This window comes from Vipera ursinii, assembly GCF_947247035.1.
Source record: "Vipera ursinii genome assembly, chromosome: 6".
Classification (NCBI taxonomy): domain Eukaryota; kingdom Metazoa; phylum Chordata; class Lepidosauria; order Squamata; family Viperidae; genus Vipera; species Vipera ursinii.
Window position 1 is genome coordinate 46397940 of NC_139515.1, and position 26499 is coordinate 46424438.

Below are 26499 nucleotides of genomic sequence, written 5' to 3' on the forward strand. Positions count from 1 at the left end.
AGAAAAAGGAAACAGTAGAGAAAAGAAAATATGAGCAACTTTGTAGTTGTGTTCCAACGTCTTCCCCAAGATCTTTTGCATTTTATTCTCCATTTTGGTTAGTTACATGGCCACTGGCTTCCACCAGGCTTCTGCATGCACCTTTTGACAGTTTCACAGAAAGGTCCACAATACAGAGTTTCACATGTGGGAAATGTTCTTACATTCAAAATAGAGTGACAAACAGTTTCTGGAGAAGGTCTTATTAAACAGCAGGGAGAGAACATAAGAGAACACAGTACCTGGCAACAAAGCATCATAGACGTTGAATAGACTAGAACAATTTTATCACAAAAATCACAAAAAAGTAAAGAATTTCTCTGTTATGCAAAATATACATTTTAAGATCTATTTCATATTTCCTACTTTAGATTTACTAATATTGTTTTGTGATCATTTCAATAAAAAAACTATAATATATTTTACTGCCCATATTTTATTTCTTTCAATACCTATGAGGTAACAATGAAGTAAATCAAAACAACAACAAAAAGCATCTATACAATTCTGGCAAAGTCTGTGATTTTTTTTTCTTCAGCTTACTTCTTTCACCTGCATTCACACATCTCTGATCCAGATCAATCTAAACCATCTCTTGGCATATTCAATAGAATTCATAAAAATATAGATAAAGCAAACTGAGAGTGCAAAAACGTCTTGCAAAATCCTATGACATTAATGTTCTTAAGTTACAAACTTTGCAAAAATACAGTTGCTATGAGGAAATGTATGTGCTCACATCACTATTGTTAAATTGTGTGCCTTTTATGATCCACAGTATGGCCTGTTGTAGTGACCAAGAAGAATACACAAAAAGTTCTGTTGGTCTTTTTTCATGGGGTTTCAGAGATGCAGCATCCCTTGGCATAGATGTCTAAAGCTGATATTCCATGCACACATATCTTATTTACAGTTGACTCATCAATAGTGACTAATAACTGCATCTGCTGGCAGCAGTTGTTAAAATTGGTCCTTAATCCTCATAACAAGCTCGACTTCCATAGGAAATTAGAAGAATCTCTTCAAGGCGTTAGGTGATGATCAGGGCCCATTCAAGAGGAGCAGTCTCTTTCCAGTACAGTCCTTGGTATGGCTAAATTCCATTGTCCCTTTTTCAGCAGTCAAAAATCCATGATAAATTCTGTATAACACTGTAGCCAATAATAGCAGCATCATATATTAATTTCTTGATGAATCTATTTACATATTAAATATATGTACTGTACAGCTATATCTGCAAGTGCTATTACCAAAATAAATGTACATCTACATGCATCTTATGCAAACAATGTTACATGTTTAGATAGACTTGTTTTCTTAGCAATCCTAAACATACAAAAATTTCAACAGTCTAAAGGATCTCTTATAATACTTTTTTTAAAAAAACCTGTAGTCTTTCACATTGTTGGGTCTTTTTCCTCACCAGCCCAAAACTTCATATCTGCAACTAAGTTCATAGTGTTGCTTAAATCATGTCACCTTGTTTTTATTATAAAGAAAAAGTAGTTGTAGAGAATAAAATTTGAACATAAAAATGAATGCAGTTTGTAAAAATGTGGGATTGAAGCCGCAATCCTAATGAAATGACAAAACCATTGCTAAATTCCACCTTCTGAAAAATGTTAAGGAAGTGGCCATTTATCAAGCTATTCTTCGCATATGCATAGATACATGTGTCTAAAAGTGGGGGAAGGAAGCAAGTGCTTTTAGCAGTTAAACTTACATGAAAAGAGCAGCTTTGAAGAAGGCAACTGTGGAACATGAAGACAGATGAAAAATACAGACAGGAAAACTGTGACACAACAAACGTGACAAAGCATTTAAAGAAAAAACAAAGAAATATTGACAAATAAATTGTGAAAGCCTTAGAGTTAGAGGTTTAAGGCTGGTCAAAACCCCATTTTAGAACTATTGTCCTCTTATAGCTGTGACAAACCCAAACAAAAATTAAACTAAACTAAAGAACAGAAAAAAGAAGTCTTGTCACTCTGCATCTGAAAATGTTGAAGAATCCTGGAGAAGAGAAATGACTGTACTACCAAGCAGCACTTGCTAACTTAATATTGCAAGCCTGGATTGTGTTTACCTTTCTTTCATGTTTTGTGCCTTCCCCAAGCCATTAAGAAAGAGATCTGGCCTCTGCTTGCGTGTACCCAGTAATGACAACCTCTTTGCAGTTATCTGTGTGCAAACAACCGAAAATATTCAGAACTCTGATATATTAACCCAGTTCTAAAATAAATCAATCAAGAAATAACATTTTTTTAAAAAAATAACTTAAAATAAATAAAAGAGAACCAAAATAAACACAAACTACCCAATCCCACATGCAGATCAATCAAACATCACTCTGATTTCAATAAGATGGTACAATTAAAACAACAACAAATCTACACAGTCCTTGGTCATCTAAGGTTCCAATTAATCTGCAAGATGGATTTCAGGTAATGGAAACAGAATGGTCAATGAACATGATTAGACTGAAGTCACATCCTATGCAATTATGACAAGATCTGACATATTCAGAACAGGTTGGAATCACAAGAATGAAGGTCTAATGGAATAATTATCAATGGAAGCACATTTATTTAAATATATCTCCCTGAAAATATGGTCATTTATTTACACTGTTCAGTTATTTTATTGCTGTGGTAATGTAGGACAATAGCATTGAAGAGGAATGAAGCCTACTGTACTTCAGAGGATCTTACAAGCAAAATTAAAATCTTCAGCTATCCAAGTGCTACTGTTGGGACACTAACAAGTATAACACAGATTTATACTTCTGTCAATAGAACTTGGTTAATGCTATAGCTATTCCATTAGTTAATAAGCAGCATTTAAATTGCAGTAAAGTAATCAACTTATAGCCTCTGGTTTACAAGATAGATGGGATGGGAGATCGAGAGCGTCTTAGACAAGGTGAGCTGTAAGGTGATATTACTGGAGACAGTCTCAGGGCATTGCCTGCCATGCCAGTTATGTTGTTTAAACTTCTGGATTTTTCGTAGCCTTTCATGAGAAAATGCAGACATTAGTTGAATTCAGTCAGAAAATAGACAAACAACACAACACAGTGCAATGTAATAATATGTTTTCCATGGGTGCTTATAAAAGTCCTAATATTTTCTTAAATAATAGACAAAAAATAAGGTGTCACTAGTGATATTTAAAAAACAAAAAACAAATGCTAGAACTGGCTCTCCTATAGTGTAACTCAATATCATAGTTATAGAGCATATTTCCCAATCCGGCAATCAGAATGCACCAGGGAAAGGCTGATGAACCTAGAACATTCTATACCTAAATTCATGAAATCTATTTTTTTATTTGTAACCCCAGAGGTTACATTTATTTTGTTAAAAAGTTCCATTTGCAAAAGTGTTCCCATTAGGCATCCAACATCCTACATCTAATACTATTTAAAATATGATATATTTGAAATATTTACAAGATTTGAAATTCATTAAAATATGCTTATATTTTCAGTCTTTAATGATTCAGTAAAATCATAGTATTGAAATTTTCTAATAGCTATATAAAAATAAAGACAGAATGTGCACTTAGGACACTAAAATAAACGTATTTAAATGTTATTAAGTAATCATTACATCTAGAGCTATAGAAACTCTCCTTTGATGGATATGGATCATTCATCATAAAACCACGTTAGAAGTGAACATTAGGCTGGATGCCCTCCCCTTCCTTCACTTGTAGTAGGATCTTGTTCTATTATCATATTTAAGTTAGAAGCTACTAATTTAGGCACAGCAGATGTCCATCATTAAAATCTATGTCCCATGTGAGTTGGGCAAAGGTGATAGAGAAGGAGTCACCCAATATTTCACAAACTATAGTTTCAACATAAATGAAATATGAATTTACTAAACAAGTTTAGTCTGTGGCCTACTTCACTAAGTATGATTGATCTATGTTGAAGCAGCAATGGATTCTTTATCAAAGCAACTAATTCTCAGGTAAATGCAATATACACAAAATGGCATTCTTATTTGGATTACAATTTCATATAAGTTTAACTGGGAATAAGTTCCACTTACTATATAAAGAATCCATTGTGAAGCAACTAAAATATACTGTATATTGTAACTGAATTATACACAAAATAAAGATGATAATTCTTATGACTTTCATAAGATGTATAATAATAGTCTCTTTAGCTACAATCTAAAGAAGTCACTTATTTCCGAGGAAATATCCCTCTCGGGTCTAGGGAGATTCTCAGTCATCCAGGTCATGGTTGTCCCATGAGGCAACTTTTTTCATGAGCCAACTGACTTCCTTGTTTTTCTTTGAAGATGTTTCACTTCTGAGAAGCTTCTTGGATGAAAAGCGAAATGTCTTGAAAGAAAAACAAGAAAGTCCAGTTGCTTTATCAAAAAAGCACCTTTGGGTCTCACTCTTGTGTAAAGAATTATGTATCAAGGCAAAATACACAGTACTCCTTTCTGGAAATTTCTCCTCAAAACCACAGTCCTCTAAGATAGGTTGGGTTGAGAGAGAATGAATGTGAGTTTCCATGACAGAGGTTGGACATGGTCCAAGACTTCCTGGTCTTGATCTATAAATTAACTATGCAGGTTATCTTGTCAATAGGAACTGTAGAGGATGAGATGAATAGAAACACAAATGCTATTTGATCTCAGAAACAACAGTCCTTTAAGGTAGCACCCATAATTGCTGCAAATACACCAGGGTTTCCCACAACAAACACATAAAATAGGGATGACATACCTAGGGATGTAAAAGAAATCTGTGGGAGCAGATTTGCAAGATTCCCCAGTATGGACTCTGTTGCAATAAAGACAGTAGCACTGAACTGAGTCCGCTAGTATCCATCTTTCTCTGGTCAAAAATCCGCATAAAAATTCCATTTGTTTGTGAAAGATGCATCTGAAAAAGAGTGTTATGTTTCTCAATGCTGCATACAAAAAAGGGGTAGTTACATAAATATTAAGGAAATGTACATTTTAAAAGGCTCTACTTGGGAAATTTATGAAATAAAGATTAGGATCATGGAAATTTGCTTAAAAATGATTTCTTGGGGAATTTATATTAACAACTATATACAGCAATAGAAAGTGTATACTAAAATGCCATATGTTGTGGAAAACTGTGAACAAAAGTGGATATGGATTTTTAAATGCTGCTTCCAGATCCTAATGCAAAGTAGTATTTAATTTTTTACAAGAAATAAACAATAAATAACCGTCTCTTTTGGGTGTTTTTTTTTAAAGATTGGATTGAGATTCAAAGATGCATGGGACCTAGGCATGCCATTGAACTTTCATTAGTTTGCTGCAGGGAAAAATATAGTAACACCGGTGTAGCTGAAGCAATTTTCTTTTCAACATAGTGGAACTATCCTTAACTTAATTGCTTTGGGTAACCATTTTCTTCTTTCAGTTTAAACACTTTGTAAAAAATAGTACCTTAAAATTTTCTTTTTCAGAACTTTGTTTTATCTACCTGAGTTAATTAAACCATTCTTCTACAGCATAAACTAAATTACAATAATTAGCAACTGATTTACATGTAAGCCATCCCACAGCAATTTCCAATTGTTTAGAAATTGATCTAAAGGAAAATGGTCTAAGCTACATCTATATTCTTTCAGGTAGACAAATGAAATCATGAATGAAACAGTGACATATTTCTCAATGAATTAATGAGCCAAAGACATTTCTAATATGAAACAAGAAAGGGACAAAGAAAATATGAAGGAAAAATGCATTGATCTGAATATAGTATTTCCTGTAGTATTTCAGGATTATTTTTTCAGAAGAATAGTAATAATATTTATAGACTGATGAAAAAATCCATACCTTTCCTGATTCCTCCATCAGTAGCACACGGGTAATCACCTGCTGTCAGTAGAAAACATGTTCCTTCTCTTCTGTTTTTGTCTCGAGTACTAGAGCGTCTGATTGGTGGGGGCCTTTCCATAGGTGACAATGGCTGCTCACTTTCTGTATTGTCTTCACCTGATAACACTGGTCAAAGCACCATGCCCATTTATATCATATAGCCAATGAATAAATGAGACATCACAAATAACTTGCCTTATACTCTTACTACTAAAGGTAAAAAAGAAGAATAAGCAGCAGTAAGTTATGAAATGAAAAAAATTTTCCTCATAAAGTTGAAAACCTATGACTTCCTAAGAAGCAAACTGACCATTTTAGATTGATGCTGTCTTCAGTATTTAAAAAAGGCAGCAAATGGTGTTACTATAGCATTTCATTCACCACTGAAAGAAATCAATTGGCATTTACAACAGCAGATATTATATTTCTAAATTTAATAATTAATAATTAGGAAATTCTTCTGGATTCATCCAAAATATTTTGCTGTTTAAAATAAAAGTGGTGGCAATCTCCTGTTTATTTCATGAGGAAAAACCACTGAGACTAGGATCTTTATTCAGTTCTGGCAGTGAGGCAATATATTTCACAAGATAGGGTACAGCTCTGTTTTCTAACACTTCACCATTGCTTTTACATACGCAACACCTGCAGTCTAAGGCCCATCTTTCACTCGACATAATGTTAGACTAAGACACTAATGAGTAACTTAATGTTATTTAATAGAGATTGTAAGTCACAAATTTAAATGCAGCTCATGACCTATCATCTGTAAGATGTTGATAAATGTGTTACTTTGAAAAATATTCATAAGGCAGCAAAAGCAGGAAGGCATTAATCAAAAGGCAACGTGCAATACAGCTAGTGGCTAAATTCAGTGGGTAAGCCCCAAATTGTATAGGTAGAATATGTTGCAAGGTTTATATGGTAGACCAGGGGTGTCAAACTCAATTTCATTGAGGGCCGCATCAGCATTGCGGTTGCCCTCAGGGGGCCGGGTGGGTATGGCCAGGGTGGGTGTGGCCTACTGGGTGGGCGTGCCTAGAGTGCGTATGGCCTACTGGGTGGGCGTGGCCAGCTCTACAACGTTCGCATCAAGGGTGCCTATGGGGACCTGGGCAGGAGTGGGACAGATCTGGGGGTCTCTGGGCCAGGGCCAAGGCAGTGGGGGCCATTCCCTCACTGTTTCCAGGATGGCTTCGCGGGCCACATGAAACCACTTTGCGGGCCGGATCTGGCCCTCAGGCCTTGTGTTTGACATGTCTGTGGTAGACAATCAACTAGTGGTCCTTAGCAATTCACAGAGATCTGCTGTTTTAACAGATATGTCTAGGTTCCCTCTGTTTCAAATTTTGCAACTTCAAATGAAATTTGGTTTTTCTAGGTTGTCTGTTAATAATCTGCTAACACTACAGAACTCCCTTTAATATAGAAGTCTTAAAGTTCCCCTACCTTCCTACTAACACATTAATCTAAATTCTTTTCTATGCTGTCTCCTTTTCAAAGAAAAATCTGTACTCAAGGACCACACCATATTTTAGCTCAACTGTGGAGCAGATGATATTTACAAAAAAGGCTAAGCTATCTTCTTCAATCATGTTGCTTCCAAGATAAAGCCATCTTATTTGGAAATTATGGGATATAAATCAGATTTCAAGAAAACCAGGTTGGGGAAGACTGTAGTTCTTTAATAATATCTAAGCCTTTTCATTAACTGACTAAAAATAATATTATGCAATATATTAATATTTCTTAAGATAGAGCAATTTTATTGACAGCAGTGGAAACTGAGGAACATATAGACATTTGAAAAAAAATATAAATTTCAGCTTTGATCATCTATTTCGTTTCCCTCTAATCTCTCCTTACCAGCACCCATTACCCTACTCACTTGCAAACTGTGCCTTCTCCATATTGGGATACTATAGAGAAAGCTCATGAAACATAAAGATTGTTTCTTCATTTCTGCATTTTTAAAAACTCTCTCTGGGTGTGTATATCAGATTTATTAAAATTATATCTAAAGAATTGCACTTTTATTATTTGAAAGACAATTGGTTGAAAGAAAGTTCCATTTAATTTATCAGTATTTATATCCAAACAAACACATGGAGGATCGCGGTGTTAATAACATTAAGAAAATACTCTATGGATGATTTACTTTAGACAATTCTAAATTACAATCTTGTAGCATTCATACCTTAGTCTACTTAAGGTAAGGTACTTTTAAGTTTAGATCCTAATCCAAACTAAATATATTTTTTACTGATCTTAACTTAACTTAAATTTAATTTATATTTGTTTCCTAGGTCAAGGATAACAGCCGTAATTGTAAAAAGAGAAGTGAAACTTAGATAGACAAAAGATGTCATTATTCTTATAGAATTTTAAAACTATTACAAAAATTGTTCTGCTCTGTGAATATCAGAGAAATTACTACCTATTCTAAATTATGAAATGATAGTATTATTATAATCTAGAAAACACATTTTTGTATTATTATTTGTTCCATTACATGTAAATTAGACCTGCCCTCTCATCTTAGGATCCATGAATCCTTGACTCTCAGAAAGCTTTGGCTTCAATGGTGACTAGTTACCTAAAAGCCACTCATTTGGGATAGGACTAACTTACTGTGTGTTTAAGTAACGTAAAGATTGCTGCTAGTATTTTGCAACACCAGCAAACAAGGGAAACATTACATAAGATAAAAAAAACCAATAGAATGACAGCATAACTGCATAGCACAAGTATGTGCTTGAACTAAACATCTGTACAATGCAGTAAGCAAAAACAGAGGAAGCCACCTCTAAAAAAGAAAAAGAAGAATCAAAAAGCAACTTAGCATTCAGAATACATTTAGCAAACACTATATAGAAAGCAATTCACAGATCCAAGAACATCTAGCTACTTTGCCATTTATGAGACTGGGGCCCAAAGAATAGTAGGAAGGGAGAAGTGAATAATCTAACTCCTTCAGCTGAAGAAAGTTTAAATGCTTTCTCATTCTTTATATTGCCAGACATACCAGACATGCATCTGGAATTGTGTCCTACCTGATTTATTATGTTCCATCAGCCGGTTGTCTTTGCCAAGACAGACTTCTCCCTGTGTGCTATTGCAGGCCATATTCAAGTCTGTCTTGCAAAATGTAGGGGATCTTGCCTGAGGAGCAGGTGGGATGTGCTTCTTTCTCTTTCTTGGAAGCTTCTGTTTTGCCATGGCCAGAGAATAGTACATTCCAAAATTGTTGACAATAACAGGCACAGGCATGGCTATGGTCAGCACTCCAGCTAAAGCGCACAAAGCACCCACTAGCATGCCTGACCAAGTCTTTGGATACATGTCTCCATATCCAAGAGTAGTCATGGTGACCACAGCCCACCAAAACCCAATGGGGATGTTTTTGAACTCTGTATGTTCACTAGCTGATGGGTCATTGGGTTTGGCACCTATTCGTTCAGCATAATAGATCATGGTGGCAAATATCAACACTCCTAATGCCAAAAATATTATCAGCAGCAAAAACTCATTGGTGCTCGCACGGAGTGTATGACCAAGCACCCTGAGGCCAACAAAATGTCGAGTGAGCTTGAAGATTCTCAATATTCTCACAAACCTTACCACCCTGAGGAAACCAAGCACATCCTTAGCAGCTTTAGAGGAGAGCCCACTCAGACCCACTTCTAGATAGAAAGGCAAAATTGCCACAAAGTCAATGATATTCAAGAGGTTTTTTATGAATTCACGTTTGTTGGGTGAAAAAACAACACGGACTAAAAATTCAAATGTAAACCACACCACACAGACTCCTTCGACATACGTTAGAGCTGGATCTGTCTCTATTTCATACTGCAGAACTGGCTCACTACCTTTGATAGGTTCTGTTTTGTTTTTGATGGTATTAAATGCTTCATGGGTTTCCAGGCAAAAAGTGGTAATTGAGAGTAGGATGAAGAATAAAGAGGCAAAAGCAATGAACTGTAAAGAAAGAAAAAGAAAATACATTAGAAAAAGACAGTAAAGTCTAAGAACAATATTACAATTAAAACCATTGCCCTAACTTATATTAATTAATAATTAAGTACTATAAAGGAAAGGGCTAAAATATAGAATAGGATATTTCTCATCTAGGTTATTTTGATATTAAATAATTTCACTTAATTTATGCCTGCCAAAAAAGACATTGCTAACATTCTCAAGAAGAACTGAACTGACAAGTTTAAAGAATAAAAAACAACAGATAGGAAAGTATGGAACAGAGTTATTGTGAGTTCTGTGGTGCAAGGCACATTTACCTATATTTCCCTTTCTTTTTTTCAATGTTGTGCTTTTGATTTCCTTGCTATTTCTTTCTGCATTTTACCCAACAAGATTGAGAAGAGCATGATATGAATGTATATAAGTGGCTGACATTATGTATATCTGCAAATAGTAACAAAATACACGCTTCTGACAATGTACTTAAGCAAACTGATATTTAAGCACTAATGCAATAATATATACAGTCGTCACTTTTATTAAATTCACTGAAGTTTATGTCAAAGTAGAATGTTTCCAAGACTGAATCTTCATTCTTTCCAAAATGTCCCAACATTACCCTTTATCTTTGGAAGCGTCATTGGAATGGCTTGTGATTTTACTCCATATAATGGAACTAGGATAAATGTTAAGGTCTAATATTATATACTTTCTTTCTCTGTCTGACAGAAAACAGTGGGACAAAGTCGCAAGGACAAAAATGTCCTCACATGTGGAACCAAATGTAATACTTATTTGGTGTTTGATAATATTCCATCTTTAAATAAAAGTAAAGTAAAGATGATCTTGAATGGAGCTCAACATCTAGTGACTACATAGACGCAAGAGCCTTGGTGGAGCAGTGGGCTGATGCCTCCTTAAGTAACACCAGCTGCCTGCAATTAGTGCAGGTTCGCATCCCACCAGGCTCAAGGTTGACTCAGCCTTCCATCCTTCCGAGGTAGGTAAAATGAGGACCCAGATTGTTGGGGGCAATAAGCTGACTTTGTAATAATGCCACTTGGGGTGTGTGTGAAAGCCCTAACAAGCAGGCATATACATAGAATGAAGGCTACTGCTAAGCTTGTAAGCCGCCCTGAGTCTTCGGAGAAGGGCGGGATATAAATGTAATAAAAATAAAAAAATAAAAAATAACCATGTAGACTATTTTGCAGATGTCAAGTGGTTTGCCATTGTTTTTTCAGCATGTTTTTCTACTTATAGATCTAGAAATACAGAGTAAACTGGGACGGTAGAAAGTTAATTACGCAAACTACCCAAATACTATTTTTCAATAAAGGGAACTATTATTGCAAGCTTCAGTTGCTCAAGACACAACTTTGCTTGATCATAGATAATAAGGGCACAATGGAAATTCACTATTCTTATTATTCTTGATTAGCTGGAGAAGCAGGGAGGGGATTAATTCAAACTAGAACCTTCCATAGGAGGAAGAGGTACTACCAAAGCAACAGTCAGATAAAGGGGTGCTGAGCCCTTGTAAGAAAGTAACATGAGTAAACCTCTCAGACAAGCCCCCCCAATTCACATGATTATAAAGAACGGGAGGGAAGAGGGAAGCACATTCAGAAGCACATTTAGCTGAAAAAAACTATAGTTCTACAGTACATGCGTTCTTTTCTCCATTCATCCGCTCATTAGAAATTTGGCTTCTAATCCAGATTTGTTGACTACCATCTGTCTTTTGCTTTATAATACCAAATTGAGTTGCTAACATTCATTATGAGCATTAAGAATATTTATTGTTAATTCCATAAATGAAATAATGGTAGGCAGGTAAAATAATAGGTAGGTAAAAACATGACAGAAAACACACAAATGAGAAATGCAATTTGGCCTACTAAGTAAGAGAAAGACTTAAATGTTACAGTTGAAAATCATTTTCATGTTTCAAAGCATCCCCCAAAGTATTCTGCCAAACCCTATATTTGTTGTCGGAGAAGCTCAGGGAACTATTTGAAGTTCATGTTCCTGTTCTCTGAGGCAGAAGAGACTTTTTATCACCACTGTGAGGGAATCCCAGCAGAATTATCTTCTGGGGAAGTATAGGCATAATCAGACAATAGAGGTAGCCCATATCAACCCTTTGAAAGGATTTGGAATTTCAATACTTCTAGTAGAAGGTTCAGTAGAATACTTTAGTCAGTTTCTAAAGCACCTAAACAAATGATTCATATAGACCTAATAAATGTACACTTATGAATTCTTGTATGTTATTCCTTTGGAATTCATGTCTCTAATTGTATTCTTCAAATAATCAAGCAATAATCAGTCAACCAGTATTATATACAAGACTTTCCTCCAAAAACTCTGTTGACCTTGGTGAAATTTCCATTACAAAAGTTCCTATCCTCAACAATTTTATTCATTATACAATCATTTTATAATATAATACATCAGTGAATAGGATACATTCACAGTTCCAAAAGAAAATTTTCAAGACATGCTGGTACTTCTTAGAAATTTTGTAGCTAGGGAAACATTAGAAACACTCTTCCCTTCCTATATAATTTCATTTTATGGCAGCCCTCCCAAGTGTCTTCTAGAATAGATAACTGTTACAATGCCTACCAGGATAAGCATATGATATGTTGTAATTCTGTGAGGTTTTTGTTCAGCACATTAGAAGAAAAAGGGGTGACCTTAAAGGAGGATCCAGCAACAATGAAGCAAATTGATGAAAAATGAAATTATATAGGCTTAGTTGTTAAGGCCCAAATATTTAGCATTTCTAGTCCCTTTTGCTTGAGTAAGAAGCATAGTGTCATCATTTATTCATTAATTTGTGTGATACCGAAAGTTACAAGTCATGTATCTTAGCAATACATTAGCATTCTGAACATGTTCAGCTCTGACCACTATCCTCACAGCCATAGTGATAGTGGTGTTTTGATTTCAACATACATCAAGAAATATGACACCATTATCCATGCAGCACATTACTTCTAAGTAATATATATGATCATTCCCACATTTTCTTCTACCATTTGAGTATATCATCAATTCACTACTGTAATTTATGTTTGAATTCCTAAAGCATGTAGATATGTCCTATCTATAACTAACCCTTCCATTACAGATCTCTGGTCCTTTTATAGAGGTAAGTACTTCTGAGAAAAAGGGAATAATGGGACTATAGATTGGGTTTGAAGTTTTCCTAAGCTTTCTCAAAAACCTCTAAGATTTTATAAATCCATAATTAATATATTAAGTAATGTATATTTCTTTGATCTTCCCTTCTCCCATTTATATTCACCTTCTTCAACCTTAACCAAAATATAATTCTTAATGTTTTCAATATATAAATGATTAGATATAGGCATTTTTTATATTTATGCAAATAATAATAATCTCTATGTGTAACATTTTTTTTCAGCTTATATTATTCTTATAACCATCATCTCATTAGTTCAGCATGCATCTTATTTTCATAATTTTTGTTTACACTTAATTTCTCTTATATTCAATCCAGTTCTTATCAGTCATAATTTCTTCATATGTTAGTCATCTAACTGTCCAAATTTTCCCATTTAGGTACATCATCCCAATATTTTATGTCATGCATTATAAAAATGCTATACTTTTTATCTATCTTACAGTATAGTTCACATAGTGTGGTGGGATGGAGGGTTATTTGTCACTGTGTGTTGGGGGGAGAGAACACGGGGGGAGGCTCAGCAAATCTCAATGTACACATGTTGTACTTTGACAATAAAGGTTTATTATTATTTGTATCTAGATATAACATCCTTTTTAATCAGTTAATATTTCATGTATATTAATAAAAGTTACATCAGCCTGCTATTTTAACATTTCATATATTATAGAACATGCTTTATTAATTAAATCTCTTATCCTTCTTGTTATAAGGTCCATTTAGGTTCAAAATTCTCTATTCTTTTAGCCATATTCAAACAAATGTTTATTGACATAATAGTTCATCTGGTAGGACGAGTCAAATCTCTTGCATCTGTCTCTGGTCTTCTTCTTTTGCCAAGTAATTTTCCAAGTTGATGTAATCCACTTACCTGGCAGTTCCTGTATTTTAACAAATGTTGTTGGGAGTACAGAAGATGAAGTAAGTAAGATGAATACTTTGTCTCCCAAACTCTGATGGTTCTCCTGATAATTCTATAGTCCATTACATTTTTCTTGTTGTATCAGAACCTTGTAGATTTGTTCCTGTTTGCATTAAATTGTAATTCTTTTCATTTGTTATTTCATCTGTTTGATCACAGTCTTCTGATTTGTAGTCTGTTATCTGATTTATTTGTTCATTCGTTCTTATTTCATGGGTGTTTTTTGATTATAGATTTAGATTGGAAATATGCTTATTTCAATCATCAAAGTTGTTTCAAATTTCCTCGTTGTTTGAGTCTATTGTCATTTGTATTTGTCCTAACATTACATATATTTCCTCCTGAAAAGTATTTATCTTTCCTTGAAGTATTGCTTTTGGAGGCCCTTGATTTTCCAAGCTAGGTTCTTCAGGAGAAAATATTGAATGTAGCGTCCTGTCATTTTTTGATATGTATGTGATATCCATGTTGTCCCCCCTTCAAATAATCTTTCATCAATGTTTTAATTCAAAAATCAATTTATCAGTCAGTCAAAATCACAGTTCAGTGTGTTAAGCCACTTTAAATCCTTCCTGTAGATTCTCCTCTAAAAGATTAGCCAAAAGCCAAGGTTTTTATTTTCTATAAACAGTTCTTAGATTTAAGCAACAGTCCAGGTGAGTTTTTTGTTTTTGTTTCAGACACCTTTTAATCTTATAGCTGGCTGTTCCCTTGTTCCCAGCTGTCCTCAAGGTTATTTGCAATTCAAAGGAACAACTTTTTCTTTGTTTCTAGGCATTCTGCCAATTTCTGAGCCCTTATTGTTAGTGTTCTATTCTCTGATTCTCCACTAGATGTCAGAAGTTTGTTTGTTTGTTTTTCTTTTTTTCAATCAAAAAGTTATTTTTGTTATATATTTTTATAATTCCATCAAAAACTCTTTAGGGTATAATCTTGACAGTTTTTTAGTTCCCAGATTTGTCCAGACTGTAGTATTTTAAATCAAATTTTAGTATATCTTTTTCCTCCTTAATATTTATTTGCCGCTTCCATCTGTAAGGGAATGCGGATATAGTCCCCTCCCTTCACTTCCGGAGGTCTTTTGCTTTGAGGATTTTTCTCAAGGATTCAATTAGTAGATAGAAGAAAGAAGATCAGTACTCTCACCAATTCCAAGCACGCTGTTCACCGATGTTCAGGTTTCTGCTCTAGGACTTTGGCTGCAAGCAGCTTGGGCTAGATGCTGATCCCATGCTAGCCTTTCTCTTGTTGGGTTAGGAGGGCTTCCCCTGGATCAAACAAAGCAATTGCCATCACTTCGTAATCAACAAGGTGCCCCTTCTTCACACTCTTCAGGTCCCCCTAGCAGGACGAAACTAGCCATGGGGAGCGGAGGTCTGCTCTCACCTGGCCACGTGCTATGGGCGCATAACTGGAAGTGAGGGGGGGACTTTTAAAAAACCAAACTCTTGGTCACATTACAAGGACAGAAAAGATTCCTCTTACACTGTTATGGGATAAACTTTCATTAATATGGAATGTTAATGATGAAACTATGCTTCATATTATACAGTGCAATGATTTCCATATTTAATTTTCAGCTGGCAAAAAAATGACATTGCAATTCAGCTCTAGTGCTCTACAAGGGGTTAAGTAGCATTCATTCCATAAAGTTTTTATAGTTCATAATAAAGTTTTGTTTTCATTTTAGCCATGTTTACTAAGACAAACCATAACAAAATTAATATATAATTGGGAAAATTTGAAATAATACTTATAATAATACAATAATATAATATAATAATAATAATATAATAATACAAATAATAATGCATATCGAGTCGCTTGATACATTATCTAAATTATATTTTGAAGTAAGAAAATGAAACTTTTGTTTTAAATATTTTGATGTTTATTTAAAAAAATGCTAACAAAACCAGTAAAGTATTATTCAGAGAAGTTGTCATATATATAATGTTATGAAACAATAACTGCTCTAGAGGAATTATATTGGAAACAGTTCATTTCAAAACACTTTAGAAATAACTCCTCTAGGAAAAATCCTATGCTTATTACACAAACATAAATGGCAAAGAAGCATTAGACCCATATAGAAAGTGGCCACTGCAAGTTTCTTGCATAAAGTTTGGCATTTTTTTTCTGAGGAGAAATGGTCAAACTCTATTCAGTGATCATTGGTGCCTGCTTTCCACAAAAGAGAGATCCCAAACAATAGAAAAGCAGAGGGTTATTTTTTAAAAAATAAACTTTGAGGTTTGAAGGCAGGAAATTTAAAGGATTTGTGAATACATTTTGTGCAAGTGAGATAAGTGTTTAAATAAAGGAAAATGTATTTTTTTTCTAATATAAAGCAAAATTGTGCTTTTGTAACAAGATAACTGAGGTAAGGATTCCATTGTGAAGAGGATGGCATGTTGGGATAATCAAGTGTACATGAATAACAGCGGTTTCTCATCTCCTGTTTTCTAGATGAACTTTTAGGTGAGGGCTTTTTTATTGTTTTCCTAGTGATAGGAAAAACGGACGTGGTGGTTCAGTGGGTTAGGATGCTGAGCTTGTTGATCAGAAGGTCGGCAATTTGGTGGGTCGAATCCCGAGTGGCGCGTAACAGAGTGAGCCCCTGTTACTCGTCCCAGCTTCTGCCAACCTAGCAGTTCGAAAGCACATAAAAAATGCAAGTAGAAAAATAGGGACCACTACGGTGGGAAGGTAACAGTGTTCCATGCACCTTTGGCATCTAGTCTTGCCGGCCACATGACCACGGAGACATCCTCGGACAAGCGCCGGCTCTTCAGCTTTGAAACAGAGATGAGCACCGGCCCCTAGAGTTGGAAACGACTAGCACGCATGTGCGGGGGAAACTTTACCTTTACCTTTAGTGATAGGAAGCAGGAACATGGCCATGTTTTACATTAGTCTTGGACTGACCCAGTTTAGATTTGGTAGTGGGGAGGGAGAAAGGACAGTAGAGGGAAATGGGGGGAGTCTAGGGGGGGCAGAAAGAGGCAGAGGAAGGGGAAATAGTGTACAGCTTTATTTTATATATTTTTTCTATCACAGTTGCTATTCCTCCAGGAATTCAGGCAGCATACAATAGCAGCCTCTCTTCATTTTCTCCCCACAATAACGAAACTGCGAAGTAGGTTAGATGAGAGAGACTATCTAGCCAAGTCATTCAATGAATTACTGTAGCTGAAAGAAGTTTTTATCTGGATCCACTTATCTAGTATATGTTAACTATTACATCTCACTAGCATTCATAAACTTAAAAAAAGGAAAGTAAATTTTCATCTGTGAAATAATTTTTCAAATTAAATTACCTTAAAAATCCAATTTTAAAAAATGAGATTAAGGTAGCTTCCTTAAATTTCTCTGCTACTTTTTGGCTAGCAAAGAAAGCATTTTAAAACACAGACTATTATTAATATTTTAAAATCATAATTCTGATCATTATTCTAACAGGCAGAACACAACATCATTTCCAAATGATTCATATACTGTAAGAAGCTGGCATTATACAGAAAGGAAAAAAAAACCAAACCAAATGACCAGATTTTCTTTAAGAAAACAAGCAATTATTATCTCCTTACAAAAGATACTCTTTGTGGTTTATTATAAGAATTGTCTCTTTTTCAATATTCTGATGGAACTTATTATTCACATTTCTAACTGATAATAAATATCCTATATTATTTTAGTTTAATAGTACAGATTACATAATCACTTCTCTTTTTATTAAAAAGACAATGGAGTGGGAAGAGAAGGATACCAACATATTTCATAAAATAGTATCCTTTTATAGTTTATTGTGTGAATTCATCTTTGAAAATCATTTATGGAAACCTGCTTTTCAATATTCAGCAAAGAACAATGACATGGAGAATGGCCAACTTCATTAAAATATATTCAAAGAACAGTACAAAGTTTTCCAAAAATACATATATTTTTGCAGGATAAGGATAAATAGTGACAGAGAAACCAAATGTTTAAGTGTTAGATGCCAGTATTTTGACTAATTTTTAATATGAACTTTTATGCAACTATACTTTGTATATATTTTATAAGACTTAATTATACTAATATAAGATTTATCTGGACAAAATGGCAAATTACTGTTTATAAAATTATTTATCTGTGTTTAATTTTAGGTATGTATTTGATCTGAACTGAGAATTCTAACAACAAAACTCTTAAAATCAATTGGAGGCACTTCAGCAATTCCAAGAAACAACAAGAAAAATCTGCGGCTTGTCATTGCTTAGCAGACTGAGACAATGGATCCATTTGCAGCTGCATAAGATGCTCTGACGTATTCATGATATCAACAACCAGACAAGGGATGAACAACCCTGTCCCTTTAACTGACTTAAATCTAGATAATTGAAAATGATAAACCAAAAGGATATAGGTGTGGAAATGACCAAAGGCTTAACCACTCTATCAGATACTTCAATGAACACTTATAAAAACCCTTGGAATAGAAAGTGAGATGACTGAAGTTATCTCGGGGAAGATCCCATGTAAACACTTAAAGCCAAAGGTAAGAGACAGGGTAGGGATATTATTATCCTGGGACCAGCTTAGATGCTTAAAACAAATGGACATTTCTCTCCCTGATCATGTTGAGTTCTTGCAGGGCTCAACAGCATTAGTCAAATGCAAGGAAACTGGAAACAGAGGTTACAATATCAACTAAGGATGTTGACAGTCTCAACATAATAATCTCAACCTGATATCTCTCTTTCTAATGCTGATTTCAACTTATGAAGATGCTACATTAAACCTAAATGCTTGGAGGTTTTCAAGAAAAGATTGGATGACCATTTGTCTGGGATGATACATGGAAGTTGGACTAGAAACCTCCAGGGTCCCTTCCAACTCTATGATTCTATGTTAACCTGTACTATGAATATAATATACTCTCCACGGTACAGATTCACACCGCCACCATTTGAAGACTCATAAATCAGAAGCCCCAGTTCCAGAATTAGTCTCACAGGAATCAGTAAAAGATACATTGGTGTTTCTTTTGCAGACATCACAAGGAATAAAATATATGGGGCATTATTTTTCATTATCAGTGTTTGTAGTTCTCATCTGAAGATTCTATCCTGTCATCAAGTGTTAGAATCTATCTCACTGCTGAAGCTGCAAGTATTTCTGGAGATCCCTTCAGCAAGATGATTCAGATTTCAAGTCCTATTTCCCAAACTTTGCAAAATATCATCTATCTTGATGTATGCTGTTGCCATATAATCTTTTCCTAGTCTCATGGAGCATTGCTTGTTAGTAAAAGATCAGACACTTCCTTCCTTATACAGTTGCGGGGGTTTTTTTGTTGCTTCAGGAGAATTTGATAGATAAAATGGATCAATACTTCGACTAGTAAGAAGTGTGGTAGAGTAAATGCTGGGCTAGATCTGTTTGTCTCCACAGGTTTAAAAGCAGAAATTATTAATCTTTTTCTATGTGCCCATTGGGCTATAGCAATTCTAATTGAGTTAAATGCTATAAGTATGTGTTTATCTCCCTTGCAAGTTAAGCAAATGCGACATGAACTGAAGTATATTGATAATTCACTATTCATTTACCCAGCAGCATACTTCAATTATGATAGTAATTTGAGTTTCAGAGTAAAGCCTAAAAATAAGAGCCTATTTTTACAAGAACATAATTTTCTCTCTACAACTGAGAATGAGGTTTATTTCCCTGCACACCTCTCCAAAAAGAGGACTTACAACTTGGCAGGTTTTTGCTTAGCACATCTGGCATTTTGAATGGAGTTAAAGCTCAGTTGTGAGGACATTTATCTTTTGTCCATCTCTAAAATGACAAGTTTTGATTATTTGATGATGTTGTATGGGGAGTCGATGCCCTCTAAATGTGGTTGTTTGTAGATGTTTCATTACCCAACTATGTAATGTCAGTGTAATTGTGGAGTTTGCTCCCTGTTTATATAGTTGCTTGTTCTGCCAGTCTTAATGGGGGTGTAATTTTCCCTTAGAAGGTCATTGGTTGTTCTTTTCCACTTGATTGATATTAATTCCTGCTTATCTGTCTATTGACTGTTGCAGTAGGAGTGTTCTGATCTTTTTTATTTCCCTCTTAGCTTTTTTGAATGGTGTATACATACAAATTATTTCTATGTGTCTACTGATTTGTCTATTGATGACATATAGTTTAGCAGGAACAACAGAGCTCTCTGTAGGGGACCTGAGATTGAAGAAGTGACATACCACCAATAAGGGTGAAAGGGGATTTTTTTTAATTTTACATACTGTATATTACAGTTGGTTGGATTTACATTAACACTGCATTGGGTTTCATAGAATCCAGAAGATAACATTCTTCTGGAAAAGGTTCCCAAACATTTTTTAAAAAATCATCAGGGCTTAATAAAGTATTCTGCTTTCATTCTTGCCTCTAAAGAAAGACCACAAAATAAAATGGAAACCAATGGCTGTTTAGAAATTCCTATATTTTATTCAATGCATGCATTATACTGAATCTTCCTCACAAAGACAGAGTAAGCCATAGAATTCTCTCCAGGGCAGAACACTGACACTCCTTGTTCTACAGACCTATAAGAAGATTTTTATTTCAAGTGCATATTCTAAATAATTTTGGAATCTTCTTGATTGTAGTGGTTTTTGTAATATTTTTATGATGCTATATTCTATTGATAGCCAATTTTATACTGATTCTGTTATTTGTATAGCTTTTTCACTTTATGGTTATTATTTTTACTAAAGGTTTGTCAGTTCATTGTATTTTATATATTAAACATATTGTTAACACGCAAAGCAAGAACATGAGTTGACCTATGCTGTTACAAATGGGCTACATATCTTCCCCTTTGCAATGCATGCTACTTATTAATAAAAAAAGGTTAAAAGTTTCTCTGGGATTGAAACTCTGGGAGCATATTCATTTGTTAACAAATACCTTGTTCACTCAATTACTCCCAATTCAGAAAGCGCTCCAGGATGATTCCTGGTTGAGAGACCACCCGAATATCCTGACGAGACGGGACAGTCTGGCCTGGCATGGGGATAAAATCTATGTCCCACAAACAATGCAGCAAGGGGTACTTCATCGGTGCCATGACGCTAAACAGGCGGGCCACTTCAGATTCTTAAAAACTCTACACCTGGCAAGACAACAGTTTTGGTGGCCGTGAATGAAAGCAGAGATTGAGGATTATGTCCGAGGTTGTCACATCTGTGCCACTGCAAAACCCCGTACGGGGAAGCCTTTGGGATTATTACAACCAGTGGTAGATCCTACCAGGCCCTGGCAGGACATCGCAATGGATTTTATTGTTGAGTTACCAGAGAGTCGGGGCTACAATGTGATCTGGACGGTGGTCGATCTCTTCTCTAAGCAGGCGCACTTTGTGCCCTGTAAGGGACTGCCGTCTGCCCGAAAGCTGGCCTGGATGTTTATTACACACATCTATCACCTACATGGAGTACCCTGAAGAATCATCTCACTCCCGACGCTGACTTTGCTTTTGTGCTTTTGAGCTGAATAAAGCCTTTTGTTTGTTGCATGTTCCTGCTTGGAAATTCCTGCTTTCATCCTACGAAGGACATGTTTGACAGTAACCTTCGACCCAGCGTCTTTTTCTTTTTTTTGGAGTTCAAAATGTTTTTGTTGCATGCAGAAATAAAAATTTGTTTTTTCTGTAGCAGTTCATTGATTTCATAAATGCAACACAGTATAGTTTTTTTATACATAGCATAAAGGTAAAAAACGATATATGCAGGGTTATCTTCATTTTAGATATCCCAGTGTTTTCTTTTCTGTGGGAAATGGGTCCAAATGGCTCTTTGAGTGTTTAAGGTTGCCAACCCGTGACCTAATCTGTTGAGAGTTCACTGGTTATTGATTTTATCTCACAAATTATAATATAGTATTCTTTGCATGATCTCAGTCCTAGCAAGCAATACAAAAATCTGAGCAACTGGGACCAGAACTTTCATCACTAAGAAATCAGTCAAAATTCAGCATCACCTAGCTGTGTAAGAAAACAAAGAAAAAAAGAAACAAAACCTTTTGAAGCACAGGAAATAAACAAACCTGGCAGACCCAATGTAAGATCCACTGATTTTACATCCACAGAGTGGCCAAATTAAAAAAGGACAATATATTGTTTATCAATTTTGAACTATTTGCTATATATCTAACAAGTCCCAAATGGATAGCCTGTCATTCATCAGTCTAAATTGTTAAATTTGTTTCAACTGGATTGGATCCAAAGTAATTCCAGTGAAATGCACCATGGGAATTTTTTTTACACAACTGAAAAGGATTTAAATAAATCATCTACCTTCTTCACATCCGTTCCCACCATGTAAATATACTTTTTCATCAACTAAAACTATAATGCAAACAGATGAGTTGACACAACTTATTTCTTTTAAAGTCAGAACTGGTAAGTCAGTATAAAGAGCAGCTGATTTTATATCTGGTCTTCCACTGATTCATTATTGTTCTTCATGTTTTTTTTGTTTATATCAACTAAGCTGCCACTGCCATGCTATACTTTTTAATAATTCAGCTTGAAAAACTGGAAGGAAACATTATTTGAGAAGCAATCAGCAAACCTTAAGACTTAGCTGAGATACATAATCTAAGTTATTTTCCACTTACCACTTTAAAATATGAGTCCTATTTGTCTATATGTTTTTGTTTCTAAGCAAAAGTATTATTGTTTCTTCATAGAAACTAAGCTAGTCCACCATTTTATTTATTTATTTACACACACACACGTACACACACACACCATTGTATATACATATATATTATATACACAAACCTAGATTTGCATTTGTTCATTTTGGAAAAATCATACCGTTTCAGAAGTTGATTTCTCAAGTTAAAAATCACTAATGAAATCCATAGGTTCAGGAAAACAATGGCAAACAATAGCATCATTGTACACTTTTAGCACTTGCCGTGATGACATGTTTATTCACTCACTTTCTAATAAAAAAAAATAAGGAACATAATAAAATATGCAAGTAAATTTCATCCCTTTTACTTAGCATTTATGAGGACATAAATGCTAAGTAAAATATCAGACATATCAGACATATCAGAGGACATCCTTTGATATAACAATCAAAGGATGTCCTCTGATAAAGTGTTAACGTAATCAAAGTAAAATGAACATATAACTTATGAACTTATGTAAGAATCCTTGTAGTTAATCAAAACCAAATAGATCATTGGTATTACAAAAGAACAAACAAAAAGATGAATACACTTTCCTGGCTGGTCAAGACCTTGCAAGAGGTGGCATGTTGTTAGATCCATGTGGTAGTGAATGCATTTTCAAGAAAAGGGGAGCTTCCCTGACTTGGAAGGTGGTGAGGTTTTGCCTAGAAACCAACTTTCAACTTATCTTGCAAGAAATGGATTGTCTGAAGTTTTATTAGTGGAGATTCAAGAAAAGACATAATACTAAGACAACATTGATTGTACTTTTGATAATCTGTGGCAGGTTTCTTATAAGCCTTTTGATACTATCATCAAGGTGTCCTTCTACATTAGGTCAAGGATTGGGAGTAAGAGGTACAGGAGTTATGGACATCAGCGCTTTCCTTTTTCCAAGGTCAGAGGGAAAGACGTCATTGATCAGCATATTCAGTATTATCATCCATTTTATCAGTATATCTTGCTGGATGAGAAGCAAAATAACTACCTATTTTCCCCTGAAAGTTCATATTAAAATAGATAGGAGTGTTTGAGCATCTGCACACCCCCACCACCTCCTCCATGAAAAAATAGCATACATTCTCCAAAGTGAAGAGAGATCTATTAAACAAAATTATCTGCAAGTTCTCTCATGTTTCCCTTTTTCTTCATGAAGTTGACCGCCAACCTTTATAAAGACAGCTATCAATAGAATGTCAGCATAAGCTTTAAGGACTATTGAAGGACCTTTTTCTTCTCACACTATTCTTTCAGCAAGAAAAAACTGGTTGGTGCAAGAGCCAAGCTAGGAAAAATAAATTGCTCTTACTGCCATTAGCCCTACTAGCTCACCCACTCAATCAAACTGATCTTCCCAGAACCTTCTCTCCATCCCTTTTCAGCTACTTCTCCAGTGCACCACTCACCCATCTGATCTTCCCAGCATCTTTATGGCATCCCTCAAACCTAGTTGTCTCAGCTGCCTCAATATACCATCCAGTCTTCCTTAGCATCTTGTATCTCTCCCCTCTCCCTCGCCTCAACAGAAACTCAAACTTGACATAAGTGCCTGATTTTCCCATAGATCTGCAGACCCATCAGATCTTTTTTTCCCTTCTCTGGAATTTAAGCCTGAAGCATGCACAAAACTACATCTGTTTTTAGCAAACCATAATGACTACTGTCAGACTGCTTCTCCAAGTAATGACTATATACATTAACTCAGGTGCTATCTAGGTAAAAGTTTTATCCACTAATTTAAAAAGAAAAATTTGGTCCACTAAACTGAGATCCAGTAAAGTGAGGTATTGAAATACATTCTAAGATTCCTAGTTGAAGCACAGCATGGTGAATTTAAAAAAGAATAAGGAGACCAGGTTCAAGATCATTGTCAGCCCTAGAAGGTCACACAGTGACATTGAACCAGACAGTATTTCTCAAGTTTTCATTGGGAGAAAAACATGAAGAGGGAGCCCTATGTAATCATCTTTGAGTTTCTAGAGATAAAGCAAGATGTACAGTATATCTGATAAAATAAACAGATGCAGTTAACTTTTGAGGGAAATGAAATGTTATTTTTAACATAAGTTTAAAATTTATTAATATTTATATTTCTTAAAAAATAATGGAATACAACAAAAGTGTTTCATGCATATTTAACAAGATTACAGTTTGCAGCACAAAACTGAATTATTTTGATTGGGCTGTTCTGTTCATATTTAACAAAGCATATAATAGCAGCACCTAGCAACATGGAAGGTCTTGAAAAATCAGAGTTGGCCAGAAAATCATAAGGCTGTAGGTTATATTGGGAAATTGAAAAACCATCCCAGAAGAAAGAATTGGCCAACTATTTCTAAGAAAATTACATGGACTTGTCCATGTAGTCAACAATATTCCAATTTGACTTGTGCCCCTCTTATGCTTTCATTATATTTGATCAAAGGCTTTTAATGTGGAAATAGGCTTATTATAGTATAATAATGACATGTCAGTGTATTTTATTATGCACTAAATTTGAGGTGCAATAGCATTTCATAAAAGGAACTGGGGTATTAATTTGGGGGGGGAAAGGAAGAACTTGGTGATACAGATTATTGTCACTATATAAGCACTGCAGCTGCAAAATGCTTTTGTTCCAATATCTAAAATAACCCTAATCATTCTTGGATGCCTACTAATATACAGCTGGCAACCAAGCCACAAAGTGCTAATGATGTCCCTTCCTTCTAACAACTCTGAATATAAAATTCCATCTAATTTGTATGTATAAGCATAGAATATTAACATTACTTTTCCCTGTACTTGGAGTGAGAATTCTTTTTTTATATATAAAACAACATCAAAAAATGATATCCATTAAAAGAAAGAGAGAAAGAGAGAAGAAAGAAAGAAAGAAAGAAAGAAAGAAAGAGAAAGAAAGAAAGAAAGAAAGAAAGAAAGAAAGAAAGAAAGAAAGAAAGAAAGGCTAATCGATTGCCTTTAGAAATTCTTTAAAGCACTGGTATTAAAAAGTACAAGAAGATTCTTAATCTAATATTTTTCTTGTTAAGCTAATTCAGAAACCATACACTCCAAAGTATTTTTCTACAATAATGAAGCAGATGTCTCTGGGACATTCATAAATAAAACCTCATTCATAAATCATTGGGGGGAAATGTTCACAGCATTGCCTAATCTGATTTTAGAGAATCAGAAGATACTTAGCTCAATGATATAGTAACATTGCAATGTTTATTTCTATCCATGTAAGAAATAAAACTGTAGCATTCATTTACACATATGATCGTGCAAGAACTGCTTGTTAAATCTTACAATAATCCAATAGCTAACATCCATAATTCTTCTCAGGAAAATTAAGAGCTCACTCTATGGCACTTTTAGCTTCTTAATGAAAACTAAGATGTAAATATCTTGATAAAAACATTGTTTAAAGACATAAATAAGGGTTGGTTAGTTGAAATTGAATAAATAAATATGAATTTCAGTTCTGCTGTATTTCTACATAGCTGAACACATTACCCACATGCCATCTGAAAAAGTCATAATTACAGGTAGTCCTCAAATTACAACTACAGTTGAGCCCTAAATTTCTGTTGCTAAGCAAGGAAAATGAATTTTGCCCAATTTTACAATCTTTTTTGCCATACTTATTAAGTGAATCATGCGGTCGTTAAGTAAATCTGGCTTCCCCCATTGACTTTGCTTGTTGGAAGCCAGCTGAGAACATTACAAATTTACAAAATTACAAAACTGAT

General features: G+C 34.7%; 1 protein-coding gene across 6 annotated transcripts in view; it reads right to left on the bottom strand.

Annotated features, from left to right (window-relative positions):
• Window positions 1-1080: 1080 nt before the first annotated feature.
• KCNC2 (potassium voltage-gated channel subfamily C member 2) overlaps window positions 1081-26499 on the bottom strand; it is a gene marked incomplete at both ends in the record, with an annotated part of 49988 nt that continues 24569 nt past the window's right edge. The window contains 3 exons of one of the 6 annotated variants that reach the window (XM_083365814.1): window positions 1081-1190; window positions 5883-6050; window positions 8978-9902. In XM_083365814.1, coding sequence (XP_083221940.1) covers window positions 1081-1190; window positions 5883-6050; window positions 8978-9902 — 1203 coding nt within the window. Of the gene's footprint in view, window positions 1191-1424; window positions 2221-2917; window positions 3052-5882; window positions 6051-8977; window positions 9903-26499 lie in introns of those variants that run through there. The other 5 variants (XM_083365816.1, XM_083365815.1, XM_083365813.1 and 2 more) reach the window with 5 other exon arrangements.